This window comes from Heptranchias perlo, unplaced genomic scaffold (genome assembly GCF_035084215.1).
Source record: "Heptranchias perlo isolate sHepPer1 unplaced genomic scaffold, sHepPer1.hap1 HAP1_SCAFFOLD_60, whole genome shotgun sequence".
Taxonomy (NCBI): domain Eukaryota; kingdom Metazoa; phylum Chordata; class Chondrichthyes; order Hexanchiformes; family Hexanchidae; genus Heptranchias; species Heptranchias perlo.
This window is the reverse complement of record NW_027139623.1, coordinates 6,045,877-6,056,032: the sequence shown is the minus strand read 5'-3', so window position 1 is coordinate 6,056,032 and position 10,156 is coordinate 6,045,877. Positions and strand designations below refer to the sequence as shown.

The following is a 10,156-nucleotide window of genomic DNA, read 5'->3' as shown; positions in this document are numbered from 1 at the left end:
GACACTCAATCCTGTTATACACACAGTCAGTGCTGGGACACTCAATCCTGTTATACACACATTCAGTGCTGGGACACCCTGTCCTGCTATCAACACAGTCAGTGCTGGGACACTCAGTTCTGTTTTCCACACAGTCAGTGCTGGGACACTCAGTCCTGTTGTGCACACAGTCAGTGCTGAAACACTCTGACCTGTTACACACACATTCAGTGCTGGGACACCCTGTCCTGTTATACACACAGTCAGTGTTGAAACACTCAGTCCTATTATACATACAATCAGTGCTGGGACACTCAGTCCAGTTAATACACACAGTCAGTGCTGGGACACTCAGTCCTGTTATGCACAGTCAGTGCTGGGACACTCAGTCCTGTTTTACACACAGTCAGTGCTGGGACACTCAGTCCTGTTATACACACAGTCAGTGCTGGGAGACTCAGTCCTGTTCTCCGCACAGTCAGTGCTGGGATACTCAGTCCTGTTGTACATACAGTCAGTGCAGGGACAGTCAGTCCTTTTACACACACATTCAGTGCTGGGACACTCTGTCCTGTTATACACACATTCAGTGCTGTGACACCCTGTCCTGCTATCAACACAGTCAGTGCTGGGACACCCAGTCCTGTTTTGCACAGAGTCAGTGCTGAAACACTCAGTCCTGTTATACACACAGTCAATGCTGGGACACTCAGTCCTGTTATACACACAGTCAGTGCTGGGACACTCAGTCCTGTTAAACACACAGTCAGTGCTGGGACACTCAGTCCTGTTATACACACAGTCAGTGCTGGGACATATTGGATATATTGACCTTGGAGGGGGTACAGTGCAAATTCACCAGAATGACACTGGGGCTTGAAGGGTTCAATTATAAGGACCAGTTGCATGAACTTGGTTTGCATTCCCTTGAGTTTGGAAGGTTGAGGGGTGATCTGATCCAGGTATTTAAAATTATAAAGGGATTCGATAGGGTAGAAATAGAAACTATTTTCTCTAGTCGGTGAATCCAGAACAAGAGGACATAAACTTAAATTTACAGCTCGGGTGTCTTGGATTGAAATCAGGAAACTCTTTCCCACACAAGGGTAGTGGAAATCTGCTCAGCCTGATTGAAGTGGACCGTGTGATATAATAGAATTTTCTGTCCTGTCAGAGTTGGACATCTTGTGGATCCATCTTTTAAAATGGTGGAGGAACTCAGTTCTAAGATGGATTCCACTCACTTCATCATGAGTCCTCAAACTGCTTCTCTTATCATCGAGATATCAAGGACTGGACACACTGTGTTTGAAAGAAAGCTGATTAATTTGACACTTGTACAGAATATTAGTAATCCCTTTAACTGGGCTGGAGTTTAACATCAGAAACAAACCCCAACTGTCAGAATGAACATGGTTCAGTCCTGGATGTGATTAACATCAGCAATAACAGCAGAATCCAACCCCTGCAGTCACATGTGAACTCGCTGGTGACTCAGCAGGTGGGATGATTGAGTGAATCCCATCCCACACACGAAGCAGGTGATCGGCCTCTCCCCAGTGTGAATACGTTCATGTCTCAGCAGATCCCAAGTTCTTTTAAAGCTCTTCTCACAGTTAGAACATTTAAAGGGTCTCTTATCAGTGTGAACAAGTTGGTGTTCATTGAGCCCGGATGAACAAGTGAATTCCTTCCCACACACGGAGCAGGTGAATGGCCTCTCCCCAGTGTGAACTCGCTGGTGTGTCAGCAGGGTGGATGACTGAGTGAATCTCTTCCCACATATGAAGCAGGTGAACGGCCTCTCCCCAGTGTGAACTCGCTGGTGTGTCAGCAGGGTGGATGACTGAGCGAATCCCTTCCCGCACAGGGAGCAGGTGAATGGCCTCTCCCCGATGTGAACTTGCTGATGTCTCAGCAGGTGGGATGATCGAGTGAAACTCTTCCCACACACAGAGCAGGTGAACAGCCTCTCCCCACTGTGAACTCGCTGGTGTATCAGTAGACTGGATGACCGAGAGAATCCCTTCCCACACACGGAGCAGGTGAACGGCCTCTCCCCAGTGTGAGTGCGTTGGTGTGTCAGCAGATCACTTTTTCTTTTAAAGCTTTTCTCACAGACAGAGCATTTAAAAAGTCTCTTATCAGTGTGAACAAGGTGATGTTCAATGAGGTGGGAAGATTGAGTGAATCCGCTCCCACACACGGAGCAGGTGAACGGCCTCTCCCCAGTGTGGACTCGCTGGTGTGTCAGCAGGTTGGATGACTGAGTGAATCCCTTCCCGCACTTAGTGCAGGTGAACGGCGTCTCCCCAGTGTGAGTGCGTTGGTGTGTCAGCAGATCACTTTTTCTTTTAAAGCTCTTCTCACAGACAGAACATTTAAAAAGTCTCTTATCAGTGTGAACAAGTTGATGTTCAATGAGGTGGGATGACTGAGTGAATCCCTTCCCACACACGGAGCAGGTGAACGGCCTCTCTCCAGTGTGTCTGCGTCGATGTGTTTCCAGCCGGGATGAGTAACTGAATCCCCTCCCACAGTCCCCACATTTCCACGGTTTCTCCATGGTGCGGGTGTCCTTCTCTCTCTCCACGTTGGAGATCAGTGGAAGTCTCGTCTGCACAGAGAACACGTGTCTCGTTTCTCCCCACTGTGAATGGTATGATGTTTCTTCAGGCTGTGCAACTGGTGAAAGCTCTTCCCACACTCAGTGCACTGGAACACTCTCAATCGGGTGTGTGTGTCTCGCTGCTATTCCAGTCACAGTGATGTTTGAAATGTTTTCCCACAGATAAAACAGATCAACATTTCTCCTCTATTTTAAGGCCGATAATCTTCAAGTGCTGGTGAATGGTTTCAGATCTTGACGTGATGTTTGGTTTGAGTTTCTTGTCTGCAAATCCGCCCCTTGTAATACCTTGTAAAAGGAGATAACAAAAGTCCTCACTGTGAATACAGGATAGAAATTCAGAACAGGCAATTCCAGTTCCTATGGAACATTCTTCCCGCTCATTCCGCCAGACTGTAAATCCCCGTTCCACACACTCACCCTCCTCCCTCTGCTCAAATCCAAACCCATCGCACCATCTCCAACATTTTTCCTTCTATTTAAGTTTTCTCTCTCTCCTGAAGATCCTGACTCTGACTGGGTTCAGTTCTACACTCAATGGTTCCCCTCCCTCTCCTCCCCTGAAGGTGCTGACTCTGGTTGGGTTCAGTTCTGCACTAACTGGTTCCCCTCCCTCTCCTCCCCTGAAGGTGCTGACTCTGGTTAGGATCAGTTCTGCACTCACTGATTCCCCTCTCCTCTCCTGAATATTCTGACTCTGGCTGTGTGTATATGCTCTGCCCCTCATTTCTACACAATGTCCCTCCCTCTAGCTGCCTGTAAGCCGTCCATCTGTGATATCTCCCAATTTTGGCGAGACTCTCCCTGACCAGTTACCATTTCTCCTTCATTTAAAGACTATCCTTGACCTGTCACAATTTCTCCTTCATTTTCAGACACTCCCTGATCAAACACCATTTCTCCTACATTTATAGACGCTCTCTGACCCTTCAGATTTCTCCTTCATTTACAAACTCTCCCTGACCCATCAGCATTTCCCTTCATTATTAGACGCTCCCTGACCCATCACTGTTTCTCCTTCAGATATCGACACTACCTGACCTGTCAACAATTCTCCTGCACTTACAGACACTCCCGGACCGATCACCGTTCCTCCTTCATTTACAGACACCCCCTGACCAGTCACCATTTTGCCTTCATTTACAGACAATCCCAGAACAAACACCATTTCTCCTTCATTTACAGACACTGCCTGACAAGTCACGATTTCTCCATCATTTACAGACTCTGCCTCATCTGTCACCATTTCTCCCTCCTTTAAGGACACTCCGTCACCCGTCACCATTTCGCCTTCATTTTTAGACACTCCCTGACCTGTCACCATGTCTTCTCCCATTTATAATACTCCCTTACCAGAAACCATTTCAACTTCATTTATAGACACTCCCTGACACGTCACCATTTCTCTTTCATTTATAGATATTCCCTGACCCTTCACCGTTTTTCTTTCATGTATAGACACACCCTTACCATGTTTCCTTCATTTACAGACACTCCCTAACCAAACAATTTTTCCTGGCACTTTACATGATTGTGAGGTTTATTCTGTATCTGTCAGTCTCTGATAATGTGTGTGAGTATGAGATTCATTCTGTTCCTGTCAGTCTCTGGTATTGTATGTGATTGTGGGGTTTATTCTGTATCTGTCTGTCTCTAGTACTGTGTGTCAGTGTGGGATTTATTCTGTGTCCGTCTGTCTCCGATACTGTAGATGTGTTTGGGGTTTATTCTGTATTTGTCTGTCTCTGGTACTGTATATGAGTAGGGGGTATATACTGTATCTGTCTGTCCCTGGTACTCTATATGAGTGGGTGGTATATATTGTATCTGTCTGTCTCTGGCACTGTATATGAATGTGGGGATTATTCAGTATCTGTCTGTCTCTGATACTGGAAATTAGTGTGGTTTTTGTTCTGTATCTCTCTGTCTCTGGTACTGTTTGAATGTGGGATTTATTCTGCATTTGTCAGTCTCTGGTACTGTATATGAGTGTGGGGTTTATTCTGTATCTGTCAGTCTCTGGTACTGTGTGTGTGTGGGATTCATTCTGTGCCTGTCAGTCTGTGGTACTGTACCTGTGTGGGGTTTATTCTGTATTTTTCAGTCTCTGATACTGTACATGAGTTTGGGGTTTATTCAGTATCTGTCTGTCTCTGATACTGGAAATGATTGTGGTTTTTGTTCTGTATCTGTCAGTCTCTGGTGCTGTATTTGAATGTGAGATTCATTCTGTATCTGTCAGTCTCTGGTACTGTGTGTGAATTTGGGATTCATTCTGTATCTGTCAGTCTCGGGTACTGTGTGTGAGTTTGGGATTCATTCTGTATCTGTCTGTCTCTGGTACTGGAAATGAGTGTGGGGTTTATTCTGCATCTGTTTGTCTCTTGTACTGTTTGAATGTGGGGTTTATTCTGTATCTGTCAGTCTCTGCTGCTGTCTGTGAGTGTGGGGTTTATTCAGTATTCTGTCTGACTCTGGTACTGTATATGAATGTGGGGTTTATTCTGTATCTGTCAGTCTCTGGTACTGTGTGTGAATTTGGGATTCATTCTGTATCTGTCTGTCTCTGGTACTGCAAATGAGTGTGGGGCTCATTCTTTATTTGTCTGTGTCTGGTACTGAATATAAATGTGAGGAATATTCTGTATCTGTCAGTCTCTGGTACTGTGTGTGAGTGTGGGATACATTCTGTGCCTGTCAGTCTGTGGTACTGTACGTGTGTGGGGTTTATTCTGTATCTGTCTGTAACAGGTACTGTATGCGAGTGTCAGGTTTATTCTGCTTCTGACTGTCTCTGGTGCTGTATATGAGTGTGTGGTTTATTCTGTACTTCTCAGTCTCTGACACTGTATGTAAGTGTGGGGTTCATACTGTATCTGGTACTGTACATGAGTATGTGGTTTATTCTGTATCTGTCTGTCTCTGGTACTGTGTATGAGTGTGGGATTCATTCTGTATCTGTCTGTCTCTGGTGCTGTATGCAAATGTGGGGTTTCTCCTGTATCTGTCAGTCTCTGATACTGTATATGAGTTTAGGATACATTCTGTATCTGTCAGTCTCAGCTAATTTATCTCAGTCTGGGTTTCATTCTATAATTCAGTCTCTGAGACCATGTGCAAGTCTGGATTCATTCTATATTCTTATTTCAGTTTACATTATTGTATTTGAAACTATATCTTTAATACTTTAAAGTATATGCAGTATTTATCGAGTGTTTAATTTGTAAATATTGATACACTTTTGGATTTTCTTTAATCAAACAACGTGTGTGAGTTTTGGAGTAGTATTACATCTTCATCTCTGAACTCTGTTGTGAATGTTAATGTACCTTTCAATCTGTTCATGGTGAAATTATTTAACTGGTATATAATGTGTAGCTCAGTCGATAATAATGGAATTAATTCTGTATCTCAGTCTGACACTGTGAGATTTTTGGACTGGAATGTAATATATAGCTCAGCCTGCACTAATAGAATTGATAATGTATCAATCAGTCTGTTACTGTATGAGATTTTTGGACTGGTGTGTAACATGTAGCTCAGTCTGTGCTAATGGAATTGATGTATCTTTGAGTCTGGTATGGTCTGACAGTGTTGGACTGCTATATATTTTTTGGCTCAGTCTGCACAAATGGAATTGATACATTATCATTCAATCTGACACTAAGATTTTTGGACTGGCATGTTATGTGTAACTCAGTCTGCAGTAATTTGACTTAGAGATTCATTCTGTATTTGTCTGACTGTTACTTTGTGATTCATTCTGTATCTGTCAGCCTGTTGTACTGTGTGTGAGTGTAGGATTCATTCTCTATATGTCAGTCCCTGGTATTGTATGTGAATGAGATTCATTCTGTTCCTGTCAGTCTCTGGCACGGTGTTTGAATTTGGGATTCGTTCCATATCTGTCAGTGTCAGGTGCTGTATGTGAGTGAGACATTCATTCCATTTCCATCAATCTCTGATACTGTATATGAGTGATAGATACAGTATATATGTCAGTCTGTGCTACTGTATGTGAGTGTGGGATTCGTTCTGTATCTGTCATTCACTTGTACATTGTGTGAGTGAGGGATTCATTTTATATGTCAGTCTCTGGCATTGGATCTGAGTATGAGATTCATTATTTATCTGTATCTAATTTGTATCTCAGTTTACAGCATGGTGCTCAAAACTGTATCTTTAATACCTAAATGTATAAATAATTTTTCCCAGTATTTAAGTGGTAGATAATCATATCCTTTAAAATCTGATGCTGTAGGTCATAATCAGAGAATGAGTGCACTTTTTGGGCTACTACTAAATCTGCATCGATGTGAACACAATTGTGATTTAGTGTATCTTCCAAACTGATATGGTGACATTTTTGAACTTGTTTACAATGTGTAGCTCAGTCTGCATAAAGGAATACTGTATATTTCAGTCTGAATCTGTATCAGTCTTTTGTATTGGTATGTAATATGTAGCTCAGTCTGCACTAATGGAATTGGTACTGTATCTTTCAATCTGACACTGAGATTTGTGGACTGGTCCCTAATTTGTAACTCAGCCTGCACTAATGTCGGTGACTGAGAGATTCATTTTGTATCTCTCAGTCCGTGATACTGTGTGGGATTCATTGTGTATCTTGTGAGTAGTGTGTTTGAGTTTGCGATTCATTCGATATATGCAGTCTCTGATGCTGTGTGAGTGTGGGATTCATACTTTATCTGCCAGTCTCTGCTACATTATGAGATATTTGGGATTCATTATATGTCAACTTTGGTACCATAAAAGAGTGTGAGATTTATTCTGTATCTGTCTATAATTATTCTCTCTGATTACATTATCGTGTTCAATACTGTAGCTTTAATATCTTCATGTTTAAATAGTTTTTTCTCATTTAATTGGTAAATATGGATAAACTTTAGAATTTCATGCTGGAGGTTTTTAATCAGATAATTTGTGTATCTTTGGACTACTGTTAAATCAATATCTCTGTGTACTATTGTGAATGGTAATATATATTTCAAACTGATAATGATTTTTGAATTGGTATATAATGTGTAGTTCAGTCTGTACTATTGTAATCGATACTGTGTTTTTCAGTCTAATATTGTATGAGATTTTTGGACTGGTATATAATGTGTATCTCAGTCTGCACTAATAGAATTGATACTGTATCTTTAACTCTCATACTATGAGTGTATTATAAACTGGTTTCTAATTTCTTTCTCAGGATACACTGTCGCAGCATTTCTCGGTCTGATACTACAGATGAGTTTTGGACATGTCTGCACTTTGTATCTCATGATACACTATTCAAATGGATACTGCATGTATTAAACTCACATGTGCGAGTTGTGGGGTGGTATTCAATTGGAATCTCGGGGTACATTATTGGGGTTCATTCTGTCCCTTTCAATTGAGTACCATGTGTGATTTCTATCTGGTATTTAATGTTGCTCTATTGTGAGATTGACACAGTGCCTTTCAATCTGAGAGTGTGATTTTGGACTGGGCTTTGTGTATCCACCTGTCAGCTGCACTGAGTTAGGGGGAAATGGAACAGTGTCTGCCTCACCTGCTCTGTTTGACAGTTAGATTGAAAATGTGTCTCTGGGTCTTGGGATCAGTGTGGGACTGACGACTTCTGCTGTCTGAGACTGTGGAACTGATCACCTGTCTGTCACTCCGTGCTCTGTGTGTGTGATAATGTACTTACTGTGTGTGAGAAGGAGCTGGCTGCACTGTTCCTTGTGCCTCGGGTGGAGGAAACATCACATTCATTATGGATCCTTCAAGGATTTGCCTGTAGAAAGAAAATTATCTCTTGTTACTCAGGAACAGGTGAGGTAGAAAATACAAAAGTGATCAGTTTAACATCTCTGTTAATGATTATTATGAATATCCACAAATGAAAACCAGTGATACAAACAGTGTCAGTGTCTGACTCTACTGCAGCACTCAGCTTCTGCACACCAGGTGTGATCGACGATTTTAAAACAATTTCGTGACATCCAGACACAACCCAACCCCTGCACTGGTCCGTGAATGGGACTACCCGATGGGGCAGGGACGTTTTTACCGGTCAGGTTTCTCAACTCCTCCAACATGGGACTAACCGTTCACCCGAAACCAAGCAACCGCTGTTTAAAATGTGTCCTTCACACTTCTCACCTGGTGCCTGCAATAGATACTCTTTGAAAAACTCCCCATGTTGTAACTTCTATGATTCTATTGCAGGCAATTGGGACTAGCTTAGTGGTATAAACTGGGCGACATGGACATGTTGGGCCGAAGGGCCTGTTTCCATGTTGTAACTTCTATGATTCTATCCTGACTGTTCACTGTCCAGTAACAGGGTGAGACTGGAACTGAACCAGGACCATTCACCACTGGTTTGGGGAGAGAAAGCAGCAATGATTTTAAATAGCTGGTTCTTCCCATTCTCTCTCCCTTACCCTGGACACACCCTGTTCACACACAGCCCGAGAATGACCTCTCCCTTCCCCCGCTCACTCCATGTTCCGGGACCAGTTCCTGATCCACTCCGCCTCTTACAAACAGCCCCCGGACTCCCCCTGACCTTCCCCCGGACTCAATGCCGATCTCTGAGCCCATCTGCGGACACGGTCCCGAAGCGATGAGCTGCTGTAACGAGGCTGCTCTTTGCTCCCTTCCCCCGGGGGCCGTGATCTCTCCATTCCCGGCTGTTTTAAACCATCTTCTTCCGCTCACTGAGGGAATGGCGCCCACAGGCCGAGCTGGGGGAGGGCAGCGCGCATGCGCTCTTCTGCTCACCAACATCGAGCGCTGGGGGCGGGGCTGACTCACGCATGCGCAGATATCTGGTTTAATTCCCAATACAAAAATCGATGGAAACTTTCCCCAATTGGAATTTTTCCGAGTCTGAGCAAAGGAAGTGGGTCTGGGGGAAAGGTCAGAGGGAATGGGGTCCACAGGCAGTGCAGGAACAGGCACCAGAATGGAAAACAGATGGGATTCCACCAGTGCCTAACGCTGGAATCCAGACTGACTTTACAATCTCTAACTATTAAACTAGATGTTTCCATCCCTGCTGTTTCTCTCGGTATCTTTTGATGGTAAAGAGTCTTCCAGAGATAAAGTGGGCGGCTGTGTAACGAACCAATGGATTCTGTTCATTCTTGGCTCTCTGACTGATAAAGCAACGCGTGACTCCGAAACTGGAGGGAGGATTTCTCAAACCAATCCTGGAGAAACAGGGGAGGAAAGTGAGAGTCGGTGTATTTGCTGGGACCGAGTAGGATTAATATCTGACAGCAACAGACCCAATTTATTTCAATCGGAGTGAAACTCTTGGTCACTGAGAGTAAGACCGAACGGCCCTGAGCTGCAAGATTGCTGAGGGTACAACACACAAGAGAGGGTTAAATGTGTGACACTGTCCCTGAGAGTGGGATTAATAATGTGTCTGCCTCTGAAATAATATCAGTGAGAGATGAGACTGCATCTTCTGTCACTCTTCTGTGGAATAAAAATTGGAATGGAATATTTCCCTGTTTGTTACTGGGTGAAAACGGGAAA

The 10,156-nt window shown here is 43.6% G+C and overlaps 1 protein-coding gene across 7 annotated transcripts in view; it reads right to left on the bottom strand.

The window, feature by feature from the left end:
- Positions 1 to 785: 785 nt before the first annotated feature.
- Positions 786 to 10,156, bottom strand: part of LOC137316839 (zinc finger protein 229-like) — a 330,353-nt gene continuing 320,982 nt past the window's right edge. For 4 of the 7 annotated variants that reach the window (XM_067980678.1, XM_067980676.1, XM_067980677.1 and 1 more), the window contains one exon: positions 786 to 2,896. In XM_067980678.1, the coding sequence (XP_067836779.1) occupies positions 1,451 to 2,545 (1,095 nt within the window). In that variant the 5' untranslated portion in view covers positions 2,546 to 2,896 and the 3' untranslated portion in view covers positions 786 to 1,450. The other 3 variants (XM_067980674.1, XM_067980673.1, XM_067980675.1) reach the window with 3 other exon arrangements.